The 21,251-nt window shown below is 41.8% G+C and overlaps 2 protein-coding genes across 2 annotated transcripts in view; one reads left to right on the plus strand and one right to left on the minus strand.

Annotated features, from left to right (window-relative positions):
• The window catches only part of LOC147348446 (IQ domain-containing protein F5-like), a 65,383-nt gene that overhangs the window by 25,808 nt on the left and 18,324 nt on the right, over window positions 1-21,251 (minus strand). Inside the window, exon 3 of the mRNA XM_086367769.1 lies at window positions 5,323-5,601. The gene's annotated coding sequence lies outside the window, so the exon portion shown is untranslated. The remainder of the gene's footprint in view (window positions 1-5,322; window positions 5,602-21,251) is intronic.
• Window positions 115-901, plus strand: IQCF6 (IQ motif containing F6). The gene is made up of 2 exons (XM_086367767.1): window positions 115-324; window positions 479-901. Exons 1-2 carry the CDS (start codon window positions 253-255, stop codon window positions 845-847), a joined length of 441 nt encoding a protein of 146 aa, XP_086223893.1. The 5' UTR covers window positions 115-252; the 3' UTR covers window positions 848-901.

Below are 21,251 nucleotides of genomic sequence, written 5' to 3' on the forward strand. Positions count from 1 at the left end.
AGCAAGAAATAATGACAGCCCCCCTAAAGTTACAGGTATCAGTAAATAAGGTGGCTGGTCAATCCATAAGAAGATACAAACAAAAGAAGAGGAGAAAGAGATGTGGGTGAAATGTGGGTGAACAGGACCTAATGAGGGGAGACTTGTGTGCAGGTGGGCGGAGTCTAGTGATGGGGTGTCTAACAGTTGAAGGCGGGGCTACAGACTAGGGTGGCCTAACTGATAGATGAGTGGACTCTAAAGACCAGGGCCATGGACACACAAAATGTGAGTGAGGTTCATACAGAAGGGATCTGTCCAGAGGATAATGAGCAGTGTCTAAAGGTGAGTAGGGTTTGGAAATAAGATGGATGGGGCCCAGAAATAAGAGGCCAGGGCTACCTGGGCCATGCCCCCTTTCCTCCCAGCACCAGAGGTGGGGTTAGGAATGGGAGGGTACCCCACTGAGCATCTCCATGTTCTTCCTTCCCCCAATCAGTTAGAGAAGGCAGCCATAAAGATTCAGTCATGGTGGCGTGGCAACATGGTACGCCGGACGTTACTGCATGCAGCACTCAGGGCCTGGGTCATCCAGTGCTGGTGGAGGTCGATGCAGGCCAAGATGCTGGAGCAAAGACGGCGCCTGGCACTAAGACTCTACACCTGCCAGGAATGGGCAGTGGTGAAGGTGCAGGCACAGGTTCGCATGTGGCAGGCCCGCAGACGGTTTCTCCAGGCACGCCAAGCAGCCTGCATCATCCAGTCTCACTGGCGCTGGCATGCCAGCCAAACCCGAGGCCTGATCCGGGGCCGCTATGAGGTCAGGGCCAGCCGGCTAGAGCTCGACATCGAAATCCTCATGACCTAGGGTGCTGGCAGAGCCAAGGAGACTGGATCTCTCTTCCAATAAAGACATTTACTGACCATGGTCTTGCCCTTTGGAAATCAGATCCACAGAAGAGGGATCAGCCCCTTATCTTCCTGCCTCCACCCTCCAAAACAATGATTTCCTGGCATAGTCTAAAGCCTGTCCCAGGACAACTCACACTAGGCCCTTGCTCCTAAAGTAAACCTGACCAATCTTGTACCCAAAAGAAAGGTCAGAGCTCAGGGCTGGCTCTGACACTTGAGCCAGCCTGATCCCAGCTCCCACCACAATTTGGGTAGGCACTGGGCTTTACTCTTCTGCAGCCCCTGCCAAGCCGTTTCCGTTCAGATTAGGACTGGCTGCAGTCAGAGCCAGCTGGGAAGGGCAGGATTCCACAGGCTTCTGATCGGCAGGGCCCTCAGGGCCGGCACAGAGCTTGGCAGTGAGCCAGGAGGACAGGGTACCCCCAGCTGAGCAGCAGCAGGACAGGCACTGTGCCTCAATGGGGGACAGCCAGCTAAAGCCAGCCCCTGGGGAAGGCCAGGGCAGAAGCAGAGAGGCTGCAGCTGTGCCTGCTGCCTCCCTCCCCAGAGGCTAAGAGACATGCCTCCCCACCCCCCAACCCCACCTTGTGCTAGCCACTTCCTGGGAGAACCAAGCATGGAGTTGGTGTCGGGGGCGCGGAGAGAGCCTGAGGATTGGAGTGGATAAACAAGCAGAGGGAGAATAGGGGTGAGCAGGCAGGAGGGCTATCCCTCTGCCATCAGCGGTCATTAGCTTGGGGATACAGCTTCTAAACCTTATCACATCCTCAGAAGCAGCTGAGCTGGCCTTCCCTCAAGATTCCCTCTCTCCCCCAACCCTTTCACAAACTACCACATCCTCTGCTGAGCCTGCCTTGAGTGGGTGCTGATGTGTCTATGCTTTGCTGAGGCTCTTATTATCTCTTGGCATTTATGTCTCAATCATCTCTGAATATGCTCTCTCAGTCTCTGCTTTGTCAAACATGCCCAAGTCTGTCACTCTCACCCTATGTCAGGTGTGATACTTGTCTGAACCTGCATCCCAGGAGTCTGAGGTCCATGACCCTCCCCAGGATTTTGCGAAGGGTGGCCTTGCACAAGGGATGGGAGGACCAGCTGGGGAGGTGTACAGAAGCCAGAGGTTTTCATGGGCCTCGCAGCTGGGTAAGGTTCTCCCTCACCCAGGGCTCAGTGCGTGTGTGTGTGTTCGGGATTCAGGGCAGGGTGTCCCTAGAACAGCTGTGACAGATGTGAGGATTCAGGGTTCAGTTCAACATCCATCACCTCCAGTAGCAGCAAGTGTCAATGATGCAGCTAGGTTCCTCACTCTTCCAAGGGCCCTTTTTAGGAGCTTCAACACAGCTTTCTCCTCCTTACTGGCAGTGGTGAGTGGTAGGAAACTGGTTAGGTCTACAAACTGAACACGGCAGGAATTCTGCATGGCTTAGCCTGTGAGGCATTCACCCCTGCAGTGAGAGGTGTTTCAAATCTACGCTAGCAAGAGTTTAACTCTCTGATTTACAGTCTACAATAGGCACTGGAATCCCCTAAGATACTGGAATGCCCTGATGCCTAGGCTCACCCAGAGATTCTGCTTTATCTGGGCTGGGGAGTGGCCTGGGCACTGAAATTCAGTATGCATCCACAATGTGAAAACTGATGAATTAAGTCCTTCCCAGCCCAGGTTACAGTCCCCTACTCAGCTCGCGTGGTCCCATCTGCAGATGGTCATGTAGAATTCCCAGCTTTACACTCAGTGGGCTCAAGGAAATCAAGGTTTTCTGCTCTCTGATGAGCTAAGCATGCACAGTAAAACAGGGATCTAGAGGCAGAGCTACCCGGGGTCAAAAACCTGTGGAAGCAGGAAGATCCAGCACCTCCAGACAGCTGGGGTCTGAGATGGGGAAAGGCTATTGGGGAAAGTAAGCTAGGCCTCTAGTTCCAGGTAGACAGTATCCCAGGAAGATGGCACCACACAGGTGTCAGTAATGGAGACTGTGGGGCAGTCCAAGAAGGCCAAATTTCATCCAAAGTCTTCACCACCACTGCAAGAGTCCCTTCAAAGACCAGGGGTCTTGAGAAGCCAGGGATGCTCTAACCCTGTAGGTGTTGGGCATGAGAGAGCTCCAAGCAGAGGAATGAAGCACAGAACAGGATTCAGGAGAGAAGCTCTTTTAGCAGCAAGGTCTGTGGCTAGCTGCCTGGATTAGTGGAACCATCCTTCCCTCCTTAGCAAGGATGAGACCACAGGTGGGACTTCTCACCGGCAGACCTCTCAGAACGCTCTCTTCTCTTCTCCACCATCACTGAGGACTGAGCTGCATAGGAACTCTTCCTGAGAATACACTGAAACAACAGAAGCAGGAATGGGAGGAGCATGATTGCGGCTAAGGGGCAGGTGTGGGCCGAAGAGCATTCTGGGGGACGTGGTGTCCCCACACATGCTCCTTCCTCAGGTGACATGGTGGCCCCAAGAGATATGTAACCCAGGCCTGATCAACAAAGAAATCTACTGATCCTCAGACTGGTCCAGCCTCCTGGGCCTCTAAGAAGGTAGTTCAGTAAGTGAAAGCCCATCCCCTACCAGTCCCCTCCTGCCCTGGAAAAGGACCCCCACGTTACAGCTAGTCTCCTTGCCCCACAATGCCCACTCCATGCTCTCCAGCCCCTCACCTGATGCATCACCAACCTCAGTTCCGATCCCATCACTCCAGGGTCTCCATCCTAAATTTTCGTCTTTCTCTGTCCCACATGCCAAACCCAAAATGAGATGCCACAGCCACTGCCATGCATGCCCAGGAGCTTGAGTGGACCGGCCCACATCCCCGATCACTCACACACATTCACACACATCACAGGAGGACTGGTTCTGACCACTATCCCACCACTCCCATTTCGCCAGGTGGATGCTGCTTAGTCTTTGTTCAGCTTTGTTTCTAAAACTCGTTTGTTCAGGTCTGCCAAAAGTTAGTAGTCTGGAAATAAGCACTTAAGATGTAGAAGGGCTGGACTGAGTTGAGAAGAAAATTTGTTTTCTGGGCACTCACAAGCTGAGCTTTCATATAAACTGTTCAGAACAAAGAACTTCGGATAGAGTATATCCCTAAAGAGGGTGATAGATGTTGACAGTGAAAGGAGGTGGAGCACAGGGCCCACAGAGAAAGTTCCAGCCATACAGGAAGAGACAAAAGTCCATTCAGAGGCTTGAGATAGAGGAGTGTGAAGGGGCTCAGGTACCACTGCAGCCTGTAGCCAGATCCTGCCCTCGGCCCCTCCTCTCAGGTTACCCCAGGAGACACAGGGGAGCCTGGGGGAGGCTGTATGATTCAGAGGCAAAAGTAGTACATGCCAAAGAAGGGAGAGTTCCCTGGTGGCCTAGTGGTTAGGATTCTAGGCTTTTACTTCTGTGGTCCGGGTTCAATCCCTGGCCAGGAAACTGAGATCCTGCGGGTAGTGTGGTGGAGCCAAAAACAAAAAGCCAAGGAAAGTACTGAAGGAGTGGGTCTGAGGGCTGCCCTCACTGAGCCCTGTATACTCCTTATGGGACTGGGAAAGAGCCAAGAGTCCCGGACCCCAAGATGGGAGAGGCAAGATATCACAAAGGGGCCTAGGACAGAGACAAGAAGCCACAGACTGTGGGGACCTTACCATCCAAGGCCAAGGCAGGAACCACGGGTATCAGAAGGTGAATTTAGGTCTGTGGGTGGAGGACACAGTAGGATTATCTATTCGGGGTGGGTTGAAAACATGATTTCCACAAGAGCAGGCAGAACCACCTGCAAGATCCAACCCCGGAGGGGAAAGTGGGAGGTATCAATGAAAGATGTTTGGCTATGAATTGGTAATTGCTGTTGGAATGATGACTACTCTGTCTCATTCTGAGATATGTTTGAACATTTCCACAGTAAAAACATTAAAAAATAACTTTAGTATAAATAATAGAAGGATGAAAATTACTTAAATAACTTCCATAATAGTTAAGAATTGTATTGGGCTCTTAGGAACAGAAACCTGAAAACCAGCAGCTTAAACAAAATATAAGTTTGTTTTCTTCTCCCATAAATAAAGCCCAGGAATGGGAAGGCCAAGGTACAGCAGGTGCATAATATCAAGAGGTTCCATCTTCTTTGTTTCCATACTGCTGTCCTGGGATGGGACTAGTCCTCTTACTCTAGGATGACTCCTAGAATTCCAGCCATCATGTCTGCGTTTCAGGAGAGTAGGTGAAGAGCAAAGAGAGAAACATGTATGCCATTCATTTCGTTTAAGGGCCTTTCCCAGAAGGCTCACTCACCCAGCCTCCTCCACTTATATTTCACTAGCTAGAACAGTTACCAGACCTTCCCTGCTACAAGGACACACTGTCGCCAAGTGTATCCAGAGAGGCTAGATTCTGCTCTGATGCAAACTTTCAAATCTCAATGGCTTAACTGAAATGTATTTCTCACTCACACAAATCTGCTGATCTCCAGGCAATTCTCCATGGTTGTCTCTCCGTGTGCTTGCTCAGCCTTCCGGGCTGCTCCAGGCTTATACCACCTCCATGTGGATATGAACTCCTGTGATTACACTCATCCAAGTAGGGGCAGGAAGGGCTGGAGAGATGAGTACTAGACTTGCAGTCTTCCACTTAGAAGTGTCTTATTTCACTTCTGCTCTGTTTTATTGGCTCAACACCCACGCAGCTGTGTCTAACTTCAAGGAGAAAGACAATGCAATCTTCCAACATGCCTGAAAGGAGAGGGAATAAGAAGTTGGTGAAGAAATCAATGTGCCCCTCGTCATGGTGCCATTTATGAGATAGAAGAGAGAGTAGATGGGGTGGTGGTGACAACCAGCTTGAGACACAGCTCCTAAAACATTATAGAAAAAATAGGAAGAAAAGATCTTGACCAATTCAACAGAATGGAAAAAATTAATAAGAAAGCAGGATAGAAAACCCAAAGATTCAAATAAGCCTGTATTAAATAGAAATGGGTAAAATTTATCTACTAATATTAACAGAAATCTTGCATTAGGTTTTTAAATATAGCCAATCGTATGTTGCTTTATAATGGACACATCTAAAATAAAAGAAAGCTGGACACTGAAATTAAAACAACAGAAAAAGATAAAGCAGAAAAGAACATTTAGCTGTTTAAAAACACATTTACCTTTCTCTCTTCTAAGATCTAAGAAAAATGAAAAACTAATTAACTTCACACAAAAAGCTCACAATTGTGAACAGAGTGAAACAAGGGCCATTAGAGGCTATAGGACCACAACTCTGGAAAAAGGAAAGAGGAAAGAGGTACCAGATGAAGCAAGGAAGGAAGCTGAAGAACAAATGCTCAGGGGGCAAAAGGATGAGGGACAAGAACGCAAACACAGACATCTGACTCCAGGACGTGGGCCCATTCTCCCAAATGCTTCCTCCATGAGACTTGTGGCTCTGGTGTAAGAAAGTCCTAATAGGGACTTCCATGGTGGTTCAGTGGTTAGGACTTCATGCTTCCACTGCAGGGGGCACAGGCTTAATCCCTGGTCAGGGGACTAAGATCCTGTAAGTGAGGTGCAAAAAAAAAAAGAAGTATTGATAGAATGAAAGAATACAGAGCTCATGTTCCTACATTTAAAGGATAAAATGAGTATTGAGGGCAATGAGCAGTCTTGCCACCTGAAATTCTGCAAAATATCATAGTTGATCATTCCAAGTAATATAAACCATTCCAAAATAGAGAAAGAACAGAAGGTTACCCAACTGTCTTTATGACTCTGGCATAGCATTGTTATCAAAACCAGACAAGTATTCTGAGGATCTAATGTATTAACATGGTGACTGTAGTTGATAACACTGTATTACATAATTGAAATTTGCTGAGAAAGTAGAACTTAAATGTTCTTACTACATATAAATATAGATATATAATATGTTAATTAACTAGATGGGAAGAATCCTTTCATAATGTATTTATACATAAAATTATCAAAGTGTATAAATCTATTTGTCAATTACATTTTAATAAAGTTGAAAAAAACTAAAAAAATAATCCAGACTGGCATATTATAAGAGAGATAAATTAAGACCACCAGCTATAATAAATATAAATGTAATATATACCTAATAAATATAAAAATTAATATAATCCTTAAATAGAATATTAGCAAATTACAAACATTAATTTTTGTTTATTTGTGTTTTTGTTTTTTGGCCTTGTATGGCTTATGGGATCTTAGTTCCCTGACCAGGAACTAAATCCCAGCCCTACCCAGTGAAAGCAGAGTCCTAACCACTGGACCACCAGGGAATTCCTCAAGAATCAAGATTTAAATGTATAAACATAATGACAAAACAAGGATTTTCCAGGAAACCAATAATGATTCAACACTGAAAAACTCCATCATGTTAGCTGATTGATTAAAAGAAGAAAAAAATCATATGATCAAAAGTAAGCACTCATTCTCATTTTTTAAACATTACTAGTAAAATGTAAAGAAAATAAATATAAGGATATAGTAAGGATCCAAATAGAAAATATAGTAAGGATCCAAAGAATAAAAACATATAAGGATCTCACACAACTCAACAGCATAAAAACCAAACAAACAGTCCAATTTAAAAATGGACAAAGGACTTGACATTTTTTCAAAAAAAATAGACAAATGGCCAACAGATACATGAAAAGGTGCTCAACATCACTAGTCATCAGGGAAATGCAAATCAAAACCACAGTGAGATACCAGCTCAAATCTATTAGAGTGCCTATTATCAAAAAGATAAGAAATAACAAGTGTTGGTGAGGATATATGGAAAAAAGTGAACCCTTGTGCAGTCAGTGGGAATGTAACCTTGGTACAGCTACAGGGGAAAAAAGTATGGAATTTCCTCAAAAAATGAAAAATAGAACTACCACATGATCCAGCAATCCCACTTTCGGATATACTTGAGAAGGAAATGAAATCACTATCTCAGAGAGACATCTGCACTCCCATATTCATCACAGCATTACTCACAACAATCAAGATATGGGAACAACCACAGTTTCCGCTGACAGATAAACAAATAAAAACAGTATTGTTTTGGCTATTTTGAGTCTTTTGACTCTCTATACCAGCTTAAAATCAACTTGTGGTTATCCACAAAACAACTTTCCAGGATTTTGTTTGGAATTGTGTTGAATCTGTAGTTCAAGTTGAGAAGAGCTAACATATTGACAACGTTGTGTCTTTCTATTTATATAGTGAATATCTCTCCACTTATTTAGTTCTTATTTTATATTTTATCAGGGTTTTATAATTTTCCTCATATAGATCTTAAACGTATTTGGTTAGATTTATATGAAGTATCTCACTTTGAAGGACACTGTGTAATAAATGATAAGTTTTTTTAATATCAAATCCCCCCTTTTTATTGTTTTTATGTAGGCAAGCAATTGACTTTCGCAGATTAATTTTGTATTCTTCAATCTTCCTATAATCACTTAGTTCCAGGAACTTTTGTTACTTATTTTTTCAGATTTTCTACATAGATGATTGTGTCATCTGAGAACAAAAGTGGTTTCATTTCTTTCTTCCCAGTTTGTATACTTTTTCCTTCCCTTTCTCATCTTATTGCATTAGCTAATGGTGTTGAAAGCAATGATTTTGGTCCTGATCTCAACAGAAAAGCTTTAAGTGTGATGTTAGCTGTGTTTTTTTGTAGCTGTTCTTTATGAAGAAGCTCCCCTCTACTTTTATTTTGCTGAGAGTTCTTCATTATGGATGTTGGATTTTGTTAAATTATTTTTCTATATCTTGATATGATCATGTGATTTTTTTCCTTAGTCTGTTGAAGTTATGAATTACATTAACTGATTTTAAATTTGAACCAGCCTGACATAGCTGAAATACATTCCATTTAATTGTGGTATAATTCTTCTTATACATAGTGAGTTTTGATTTGCTAATGTTTTGTTGAGGATTTTTACATCTATGTTGGGGAGAAATGTTGGTCTACAGTTTTCATTTCTCGTAATGTCTTTGGCTTTGGTATTAGGGTAATGGTGGTTTCATAGAATGAGTTAGGAAGTATTCTGTTTCTATCTGAAGAAATTGTAGAATATTGATATAATTTCTTTTTTAAAAGTTTGGTAGAATTCACAAGTGAACCCATTTGAGCCTGGTACTTTATATATTAGAAAGTTATTAATTAATTATTGACTCAATTCAATAAATATGGACCTACCAGATAATCAATTTCTTCCTCTGTATATTTTGGAAGATTGTCTTTTAAGGAATTAGTTTGCTTCATCTAGGTTCAAATTTGGGAACACAGAGTTGTTCAAAGTATTCCTTTATTGTGCTTTTAATGACTATGGTATCTGTAACGATGACATTAATGTGGCATTTCACATTAGTTTGGGGGCAATTATCAGACATTACTGCTTCAAATATGGCTTATGTTCCTTCTCCTTCTGGCACTGCCATCATGTGTATCTTAAATCTTTTGTGGTTGTTCCACCATTCTTGAATTTTCTGTTGTTTTTTTTCCCCCCAGACTTTTTCTCCTTGCCTTTTAGTTTGGGAAGTCTATTGTCATATTCTAAGCTCAGAGACACTTTTCTTAACCATGTCCTGTCTACTAATGAATCCATCAATGGCATTCTTCATTTCTGTTACAATTTTTTTTTTAATCTATAGAATCTCTTTATTGTTAGAATTTCTATTTCTTTGTTTACATTATCCATCTGTTCTTGAATGTCGTTCACTTTCCCCATTAAAGACAATAGTATATTAATAATATATTTGCTAAAATTCTTGGTGTGATAATTTCAGCATTCTTGCCATATCTTTTTCTGGTTCTGATTCTTATTTAGTCTCTTCAAACTGTTTGTTTCTTTGGTTATTTTTTGTTAGTTTTTGGTTTTGCCTTTTAGTATAACTTGTAATTTTTTTGTTCAAAGATAGATCTGAGGTACTGGGTAAAAGGAATTGCGGTAAATAAACCTTAGTAATGTAGTGGTAAGTTGTGGAGGGAGGTGAAGCATTCTATAGTTTGGTGGTTATGTCCCAATCTTTTGATGATGCTGTACCCCTGGACTGTAAAGTTCACCAATGCTTTTCAGTCTTTTTCTTCCTTGCATGGAACAGATTGGCTGGAGGAACTGGGGTTGTGTATTTTTCTTCCCACATGTGATAGGTAGAGCCAACTATAATTGAGTACTTCTCTTTGATCTTATAGGTTAGATTGTGATATAACGCCAGCAGGTTAAGCTTGGGTAAAAAGTTTCTCCCAAGGGCAGGCCTTGTTAAGGAAACAGAATGCTGTTGCATACTTAAAAATAATTTATTTCCTCTCCCCCTGTCAAAAGCACAAGGGTATATTTCTCTGATATTCACAGCAAGGACCTGGTAGAACTTCTGGAGATTAAACTCACAGAATGTGAGGGCCCCACGATGACTAGCCCCGTGTTTTTCTCTCTCTTGCTCGTCCATGTTGAACCTTCAGTGATCCCTCAATTATAGTTTAGGTCTTCCTGTCCTCACACTGGTTCCTATGGAGGTTTCTGCTCTGATAAATTGTAATTCCCTGTACCCACCTATCTAGAGCTCCAATTATTTGCCCTGTGACCTCACTTCTCTGACAGAATAAGAAGTCTTTTTGATTTTTTAGTTTATTTAGTTTTTCACTTGCTAGGATGGAGTGAAGACTCCTAAAGTCCTCACATGATGGACTGGAAACCATAAGTACTATCATTTTTTCTTATTCCAGTTATTGTATTTTTTGTATTTCAGTTAAGTTTTATTTGGTTTGTTTCTAAATTTGCTTATTATGTATATTTGCCTGTTTCCTGATGAATTTTATTTTTGGCTGTGCTGGGTCTTTGTTGCTGCATGGGCTTCCCTCTATTTGTGGCGAACAGGCTTCTCATTGCCGCGGTTTCTCTTGTTTTAGGGCACAGGCTCCAGAGTGCATGGATTTCAGTAGCTGCAGCATGTCAGCTCAGTAGCTATGGCTCCTGGGCTCTAGAGCACAGGCTCAATAGTTGTGGCACATGTGCTAGATGCTCCACAGCGTGTGGGATCTTCCCTGGTCAGGGACTGAACCTGTGCCTCCTGTATTGCCAGGTGGATTCTTTACCACTGAGCCACCCGGGAAGCCCCTCTTGATGAATTTTTTATATTTGTCTTTCACTTATTTCAAAATATTGCAACAGTTATTTATTTCTAGGCTTGACTATATCAATATCTTAGGTCTTTGCAGATCCATTCCTGCTAATTCTTACTCTCTGGTGCCTTCTTTCCTTGTGTAAAGGGTTTATTATTATTATTGTTGTTATTATTATTAATGTGAGCTGCTCACTTTGCCTGTGAGAATTACTTGATTTCTGGGATAAACATAGGTTCCTACAGAGAGAATTTTGTAGCTTCTCTCAGATACTCGGGCAGGCAATTAGTCTAGAAGGACTGCAAACTAAAATCTCAGCTTACGTGTTTTTGTTGTGTAATCTAGGTTGTGTGAATTCTGGCTGAAAACCTGTAAGAGGGATGTCTCTGGTTATAAATCCTCAGGAGCTACTTTTCTTCTTCTATACAGTTCCCAAAAAAAGTCTCTCAAGAAATGTTCTCTGCCATGTTCAAGGGTTGGAAGGGTAATATTTATTTAGTACATACATGGAGAAGATCTGTTTGACTTCCCACTTTGGGCATGTCTTCTTGTCCCCTGATCCCTATAATGCTGTGACAACCAGAGCTCAAACTCACATGGTTTGGCAAATATGCTCAAGACAAAAAGGCAACTTTACAACTCCAGTTACCTTTATGAATTCCCATTTTGATTTGGTTTTGTTTCCGTATTCAGTTCAGTTCAGTTGCGTCCAACGCTTTGCAACCCCATGGACCGCAGCACACTAGGCTTCCCTGTCCATCATCAACTCCCAGAACTTGCTCAAACTCATGTCCATCAAGTTGGTGATGCCATCCAACCGTTTCATCCTTGGTGGTCCCCATCTCTTCATGCCTTCAATCTTTCCCAGCATCAGGGTCTTTTCAAATGAGTCAGTTCTTCACATCAGATGGCCAAAGCACTGGCTTTTCAGCCTCAGCCTTGGTCCTTCCAATGAATATTCAGGACTGATTTCCTTGAGGATTGACTGGTTTGATCTCCTTGCAGTCCAAGAGACTCTCAAGAGTCTTCTCCAACACCACAGTTCAAAAGCATCAATTCTTCGGTGCTCAGCTTTCTTTATAGTCCAACTCTCACATCCATGCATGACGACTGGAAAAACCATAGCTTTGACTAGACAGAACTTTGTTGGTAAAGTAATGTCTCTGCTTTTTAATATGCTGTTTAGGCTGGTCATAGCTTTTCTTCCAAGGAACAAGGGTCTTTTAATTTCATGGCTGCAGTCACCATCCATAGTGATTTTGGAGCCCAGAAAAATAAAGTCTGTCACAGTTTGTTGTGATCCACACAGTCAAAGGCTTTGGCGTAGTCAATAAAGCAGAAGTAGATGTTTTTCTGGAACTCTCTTACTTTTTCTATGATCCAACAGATGTTGGCAATTTGATCTCTGTATTATTTCCAGTATTATTATTTATATTATTATTATCTGCATTGTTTTCAGTATTATTAGTTTCAGTGTTATTTTCCATCTTATCATACTATCAGTGCTTTTAAAATATAATTTTAAAATTTTATTCAACATTTTAAATTGTTTTCATTTAAACATGTGTTAAACATTTTAAATTGTTTAAATTTTAAAAGCGTGAAGATTGATCAGGATTCATATGCCAATAGGTTGCTGGAAACCTAATAGCCTAATGGATGCCATTTTCAAACCCAATTTGGTCAGATCCATAATCAGTTTTAATAGATATATCTTGGTCAATATATCCTGCAGAGAGAAATAACCCACAGCATCTGTATTCTGTGCTATATATTCTTCATGTCAATCAGATCCCATTAAAACCTGATCCATTACAAGATGTCATGGCATGAAAAAAATCTCTGCTCAACAAGGATGATCTGGATCAGTCAGACTCTCATGAGTTAGAATCTGAGAGTAAATATGGAGTGAATCACTGAACATGTGCTGAGCTTTCACATGTCTAGGTTCTATCAGATAGAGACCAGAACATGAACATTCTGAGGAAACTAAAGCTATTAAATAGAGAAGACCCATAGAAAGAAGATGAGGACACTAGTTAGCTGACAGAAGGAGAAGGTAACAGAAGCAGAGAAACTCACAGGAGCTGGAGAGATCAGGTTCACAAAGTTCTGAGTTCTGAAGAAGTATCCCATCCAGTTCTACGATTCTACAGTCTTTCTACAATTCCAATACTTTGATCCCTATGGTCTATCTTCCTAGGGATCCCTAGGATCCTCTCTCCAATCCTTGCAATGGTCTCTCATCATGCATACTAGCTTTTGTGACATTCCCTGAAACTAATGGAAGCAGTATAACCCTTCTATGACTATTTCATCATAGCCATGATGTAATGCGACCTTTATGTTGAGCACATAAAGTCCAGGAGAACATGGTCAGCAAGGAAATCTTTGCAGACTTGTCCCTCCACCTGTATGAGCTGAGTTACATGTGATCTTGGTATGGTTTCACTTCTGGAAAGCAATGAAGTGCCATCCATAAATGATTAAACAAACAAGTAGAATCTGACAGTAGGTCTTAGGTCTTGCTACCATATCAAGGGGACTAAACCCAAAGTCTTGGGATGTATGCTATATGAACACAGTAAGTTTGACATATCCCCTATGTTGCTATCCTGTTTGCTCTCAGTTGTGCAGAACAAAGTTAACACAGCAGGCCTAAGAAAGCTTCCTTAGGGAGACATGCTTGAAAAGTCAGCTATTCACTGGTGACAAGGAATCTGGATTTTGAGAATTCCACAATTCCCTAACTGATAAGGTCATTTACTGCAACTAAACTGTTTGTACAAGCCATGTAGTTTATGCTGCTTTCCTTATGAAGGACTCTGGAATTTTGGTAGAAGCCATCAGAGGGTGTCTATGTGATTGAAAATGTTAGTTGCTCAGTTGTGTCCAACTCTGCGACCCTGTGGTTTGTAGTCTGCCTGGCTCCTCGGTCCATGGAATTCTCCAGGCAAGAATACTGGAGTAGGTTACCATTTCCTTCTCCAGGGGATCGTCCCAACTCGGGGACTGAACCCAGGTCTCCTGCATTGCAGGCAGATTCTTTACCATCTGAGTCAAAAGGGAAGCCCTTATGTGAATGAACCCCAATAAAAACCCTATGCTTCTAGACTCAAGTTATCCTCCCTGGCATCTATGTTGTCATAAGTCATTGTTGGAGGAATAAAGCACTTCCTGTGCGGCTCTAATAGAAAAGTACTCTTAGAAACTTAGATCTGGTTTCCTCTAGACTTCACCTGTTTTGTGTTTTCCTTAGGTGATTGTACCTATATCATTTTACTGGAATAAATCTTAGTCACAATTACATCTATATGTGGAATCCTATGAGTCCCAGGGAATCACTAAACTTGGGGATGCTGGTGATTAGACAGTTTGTACAATACAGCAGTGTACAAAATCCAGAAAATAAAAGTCGTTAATTTATTGTGCAAATATGAGGACACAGACTTAGAGGGTGCTGGTAGCAATAGAAGGAGGAAGGACTGAAAGTAAGTTAAGAAACCCAGAACAAGAGACAGACGAGGTCTGAGTGAAGATATGTGGCACCAATATCCCTACTCTTCTAAGTATTATAGCTAATAACAGGGAAGGATTATTGATGGGCTACAAAAGAAGAAGACCATGGTGTGGATGGGACTCAGAGACCCTATATTTCCATCCTCATCTCTGCTCTGTCTCTGATAGATGTGGAGTGGATAGAAGCCACAACCTACTCCATGGCACTTGTTACAGAAGACACAACCATGTGGTAGGTATAAAACCCCTTATGTCACAGTTAACTATGATCTTTAACTCACCTCTCCCTCCCTTCCTACCAGTGACACGACTCTCAGCAACCATATGAGTGTTGGCTGTCATCCAGAGCCATGGCCAGAACTACTCTGGTGGTTTCCACAAGATTTGGGCTATCATGTGCCTTCTTAAATCCTGAGATAGGATAGGAAGCCACAAGGAATAAAACACCACATCTTCTACTCATCTATGTAATAATAACAGAAAAGTGGCCAGTATGTTAGATTGAAGACATCGGGGAGACAATCCTACGGCAGCCGGAGTAGGTAAGTGTACTTATTAGCACAGAAGCAAAAGATACATGGAAGTTCCATAGGAATAAGTAGAATCTTAATTCTTTAAATATGAATGCTTATCATCCCAGGGCAGAGAATCTGGCCTTTTTGTTGGATCCAGAGTCTTCCACAGCCAGAGCTCAACACTGTTCTCTAGCTCCCTCTCACCCTCCCCTTTCCAGACTTGGGGGAGGGTTGTTTCTGAATGAAAGATGGAGAATGGTAGGAAGAAGAATCAGCAAAGTTTGAACAAGGAGTAGGAGAAAAGGACAAGAATAGGGATTAGAAGGAGTTGTATATGGAAGACCTGGATTAGAAATATGTGGTAACAGAATAAGAGTAAAGGGGTGAGGATCAAGAAAAGAGAAGTCGGGGAAAGGATAAGAAAGGCCCAAAGTCTTCTGGCTGAAGAGACGGCAGCATATAGGAAGCCACAAGCCTTCGGCAGGGACTGGTAGTGTTAGCCATAAAAGAGTTGGAGGCTCACTACCTGGGTGGAGTCTAGAGAGAGGAATGTGACCTGAAATTATGAAGGTTGGCACAGGAAAATTTCCAAAACTCATACAGTCTCCTCCAGATCTAACATACAAAAAGTAGAAAGAACAGAAAGCCAAAATTCAAAAAATAAAGTGATATGCCCTCAGGAGAAAAGGGTTACTATTCAGGTGTTCTGGCTCCAAGTCAGTGTCCAGCCAACTCCCATGAACTCTGGGCAAGAGCTGATTGTTAAAAGAAGAATCCAGGCTGTCCAAAGAGAGAGCCTGGGACTGAGAAGGGTGACAAGAAATTCCGTCTCTGCCTAGAAAAGAGCACAAAAAGAGCAAGAGTATCCATGAGGCTAATAGGCCCAGGAATGAAGTATCCTGGTGTGCTGAACATTGCTGCATATGGCCCTCAGGGAAATTCAGATCAAAACAATGATGAGACAGCACCTCATATCTGTTAGAAAGGCTATTATCAGAAATACAAGATAATAAATTCTGGCAAAGATGTAAAGAAAAGAGAACCTTTGTGCACTGCTGGTGGGATTATAAATTGGTGCAGCCACTATGGAAAAAACTATGATGTTTTCTCAAAGAGTTAAAAATAGAATTACCATTTGATCCAGAAATCATACTTTTAGGTATATAATCTAAAGGAATTGAAGCCAGGATCTCAAAGAGATATCAGCACGCCCATGTTCACTGCAGCATTACTCACAATCACCAAGATATAGACACAACCTAAATATTCATCAACAGTTGAATAGATAAAGAAAAGTGATATGTATACACACACACATACATACATAAAGAAAATGAGTGCACACACATATACATATATTGGAATATCATTCGGTCATAAGAATGAGTGAAATCCTGCCATTTGCAACAACCGGGATGGAGCTGGAGGACACTGTTGTTGTTCAGTTGCTGAGTTGAGTCCAACTCTCTGTGACTCCATGGGCTGCAGCATGCCAGGCTTCCCTGTCCTTCACTATCTCCTGGAGCTTGCTCAGATTCATGTCCATTGAGTTGGTGATGCCATCCAACCATCACATCCTCTACACCCTTTTCTCCTTTTGCCTTCAGTCATTCCCAGAATTAGTGTCTTTTCCAAAGAGTTGGTGGTTCTCATTAGATAGCCAAAGTACTGAAGCTTCAGCTTCAGTCCTTCCAATGAATATTCAGGGTTGATTGCCTTTAGGATTGACTGGTTTTATCTTCTTACTGTCCTTGTAAGAGTCCTTACAAGGGACTCTCAAGAGTCTTCTCCAGCACCATAATTCAAAAGCATGAATTCTTTGGTGCTCAGCCTTCTTCATGGTCCAACTCTTACATCTGTACATGACTACTGGGGAGGACATTATGTTACATGAAATAAGCAGGACATAGGACAAATACCGCATGATCCCACCTTTATGAGAATTTAAAATAGTCAAACTCACAGAAAGTAGAATAATGACTACCAGGGCTGGGAGGAGGGGGAAATGAGGAAGTATCTCTGAGTAAATTCTGGAGGTCTACGTACAATATCAGATCAGATCAGATCAGTCGCTCAGTCGTGTCCAACTCTTTGCGACCCCATGAATTGCAGCATGCCAGGCCTCCCTGTCCATCACCAACTCCCAGAGTTCACTCAGACTCACGTCCATCGAGTCAGTGATGCCATCCAGCCATCTCATCCTGTGTCATCCCCTTCTCCTCCTGCCCCCAATCCCTCCCAGCATCAGAGTCTTTTCCAATGAGTCAACTCTTCGCATGAGGTGGCCAAAGTACTGGAGTTTCAGCTTTAGCATCATTCCTTCCAAAGAAATCCCAGGGCTGATCTCCTTCAGAATGGACTGGTTAGATCTCCTTGCAGTCCAAGGGACTCTCAAGAGTCTTCTCCAACACCACAGTTCAAAAGCATCAATTCTTTGGCGCTCAGCCTTCTTCACAGTCAAACTCTCACATCCATACATGACCACAGGAAAAACCATAGCCTTGACTAGACGGACCTTTGTTGGCAAAGTAATGTCTCTGCTTTTGAATATGCTGTCTAGGTTGGTCATAACTTTCCTTCCAAGGAGTAAGCGTCTTTTAATTTTATAACTGCAGTCACCATCTGCAGTGATTTTGGAGCCCAGAAAAATAAAGTCTGACACTGCTTCCACTGTTTTCCCATCTATTTCCCATGAAGTGATGGGACCAGATGCCATGATCCTCGTTTTCTGAATGTTGAGCTTTAAGCCAACTTTTTCACTCTCCACTTTCACTTTCATCAAGAGGCTTTTGAGTTCCTCTTCACTTTCTGCCATCAGGGTGGTGTCATCTGCATATCTGAGGTTATTGATATTTCTACTGGCAATCTTGATTCCAGCTTGTGTTTCTTCCAGTCCAGTGTTTCTCATGATGTACTCTGCATATAAGTTAAATAAACAGCAAGACAATATACAGCCTTGATGAACTCCTTTTCCTATTTGGAACCAGTCTGTTGTTCCATGTCCAGCTCTAACTGTTGCTTCCTGACCTGCATACAAATTTATCAAGAGGCACATCAGGTGGTCTGGTATTCCCATCTCTTTCAGAATTTTCCACAGTTTCTTGTGATCCACACAGTCAAAGGCTTTGGTATAGTCAATAAAGCAGAAATAGATGTTTTTCTGAAATTCTCTTGCTTTTTCCATGATCCAGCGGATGTTGGCAATTTGATCTCTGGTTCCTCTGCCTTTTCTAAAACCAGCTTGAACATCAGGAAGTTCACGGTTCACATATTGCTGAAGCCTGGCTTGGAGAATTTTGAGCATTACTTTACTAGCGTGTGAGATGAGTGCAATTGTGCGGTAGTTTGAGCATTCTTTGGCATTGCCTTTCTTTGGGATTGGAATGAAAACTGACCTTTTCCAGTCCTGTGGCCACTGCTGAGTTTTCCAAATTTGCTGGCCTATTGAGTGCAGCACTTTCACAGCATCATCTTTCAGGATTTGGAATAGCTCAACTGGAATTCCATCACCTCCACTAGCTTTGTTCGTAGTGATGCTTTCTAAGGCCAACCTTGACTTCACATTCCAGGATGTCTGGCTCTAGGTCAGTGATCACACCATCGTGATTATCTGGGTCGTGAAGATCTTTTTTGTACAGTTCTTCTGTGTATTCTTGCCACCTCTTCTTAATATCTTCTGCTTCTGTTAGGTCCATACCATTTCTGTCCTTTATCGAGCTCATCTTTGCATGAAATGTTCCTTTGGTATCTCTGATTTTCTTGAAGAGATCCCTAGTCTTTCCCATTCTGTTGTTTTCCTCTATTTCTTTGCATTGATTGCTGAAGAAGGCTTTCTTATCTCTTCTTGCTATTCTTTGGAACTCTGCATTCAGATGTTTATATCTTTCCTTTTCTCCTTTGCTTTTCACTTCTCTTCTTTTCACAGCTATTTGTAAGCCCTCCCCAGACAGCCATTTTGCTTTCTTGCATTTCTTTTCTATGGGAATGGTCTTGATCCCTGTCTCCTGTACAATGTCATGAACCTCATCCCATAGTTCATCAGGCACTCTATCTATCAGATTTAGGCCCTTAAATCTATTTCTCACTTCTACTATATAATCATAAGGGATTTGATTTAGGTCATACCTGAATGGTCTAGTGGTTTTCCCTACTTTCTTCAATTTAAGTCTGAATTTGGCAATAAGGAGTTCATGATCTGAGCCACAGTCAGCTCCCAGTCTTGTTTTTGCTGACTGTATAGAGCTTCTCCATCTTTGGCTGCAAAGAATATAATCAATCTGATTTTGGTGTTGACCATCTGGTGATGTCCATGTATAGAGTCTTCTCTTGTGTTGTTGAAGAGGGTGTTTGTTATGACCAGTGCATTTTCTTGGCAAAACTCTATTAGTCTTTGCCCTGCTTCATTCCGTATTCCAAGGCCAAATTTGCCTGTTACTCCAGGTGTTTCTTGACTTCCTACTTTTGCATTCCAGTCCCCTATAATGAAAAGGACATCTTTTTTGGGTGTTAGTTCTAAAAGGTCTTGTAGGTCTTCATAGAACCATTCAACTTCAGCTTCTTCAGCATTACTGGTTGGGGCATAGACTTGGATTACTGTGATATTGAATGGTTTGCCTTGGAAACGAACAGAGATCATTCTGTCGTTTTTGAGATTGTATCCAAGTACTGAATTTCGGACTCTTTTGTTGACCATGATGGCCACTCCATTTCTTCTGAGGGATTCCTGGCTGCAGTAGTAGATATAATGGTCACCCATTCCAGACCATTTCAGTTCACTGATTCCTAGAATGTCGACATTCACTCTTGCCATCTCTTGTTTGACCACTTCCAATTTGCCTTGATTCATGGACCTAACATTCCAGGTTCCTATGCAATATTGCTCTTTATAGCATCGGACCTTGCTTTTATCACCAGTCACATCCACAGCTGGGTATTGTTTTTGCTTTGGCTCCATCCCTTCATTCTTTCTGGAGTTATTTCTCCACTGATCTCCAGTAGCATATTGGGCACCTACTGACCTGGGGAGTTTCTCTTTCAGTATCCTATCATTTTGCCTTTTCATACTGTTCATGGGGTTCTCAAGGCAAGAACACTGAAGTGGTTTGCCATTCCCTTCTCCAGTGGACCACATTCTGTCAAATCTCTCCACCATGACCTGCCCGTCTTGGGTTGCCCCACGGGCATGGCTTAGCTTCACTGAGTTAGACAAGGCTGTGGTCCTAGTGTGATTAGATTGACTAGTTTTCTGTGAGTATGGTTTCAGTGTGTTTGCCCTCTAATGCCCTCTTGCAACACCTACCATCTTATTTAGAGCCTATATTTAACAATATTGCATTATACACTTGAAATTCGTTAAGAAGGTAGATCTTATGTTAAGGGCCCTTACCATAAAAGAAAGAAAATTATTTAACTTGATAAATAAAGCAATGGAAGGAATCTTTTGGATCTGATGAATGTTTATAGCTTTGATTTTGGTCATTATGTGGGACCAAATTCATCAAGTTGTATATATTAAATATGTACAGCTTATTGTATGTCACTCATGCCTCAATATAGTGGTGTTTAAAAGAATTCTAAGAGAATACTTGGAACAGTTGTACCCTAATGAAAAGAACACAGATGAAATGGACAAAATTCCTAGATATACATAAATTATGAAAACTGACCCCAGAAGAAATAGGAAATCTGAATAGATCTATAACAAAGAGATTGAATCAATAATGAAAAACTTCCCATTAGGAAAATTTAGTATCAGGTTGCTCTGCCACTGAATTCTTAACAAATATTTAAAGAATTAATATCAATCCTTTTCAAACCTTCCAGAAGAGAGAACAGAAGAGAACACTTCCTTAATCATTCTGTGGGGCCATATTACCTTCATAGCAAAGCCACAGAGGGATGCTACAAGAAGATTGCATACCGGCATCCCTTATGAATATATTAATAAATGCAAAAATCTTCAACAAAATATTAATAAAGCAGATCCTACAGCAAGATAAAAGGACTGCACACTGTGATCAAGTGGAAATTTTCCCCGGGACTTAAGGTTCAACATACAAAATCATCTAAAGTAATAAAGCACATTAACAGAACAAAGAAAGGAAATTCACATGATCCTCTCCATGCAGCAAAAACTTTGACAATATCCAACACCCTTTCAGGATAAATACATTCAGAAAACAAAAAATTGGAAGATCCTCAACATGGTAGAAAGTACTTTT

Source organism: Bos grunniens, chromosome 22, assembly GCF_055505025.1.
Source record: "Bos grunniens cultivar Pamir isolate PY7600 chromosome 22, Bosgru_T2T1.0, whole genome shotgun sequence".
NCBI lineage: Eukaryota > Metazoa > Chordata > Mammalia > Artiodactyla > Bovidae > Bos > Bos grunniens.

What these genes read in the sequence shown, in the direction of transcription:
- IQCF6 (XM_086367767.1), top strand. Translation starts at nt 253, where the DNA reads ATGGACACACAAAATGTGAGTGAGGTTCATACAGAAGGGATCTGTCCA. An exon ending in ATAATGAGCAGTGTCTAAAG is followed by an intron (nt 325 to 478) that starts GTGAGTAGGGTT and finishes TCCCCCAATCAG; the next exon opens with TTAGAGAAGGCAGCCATAAA.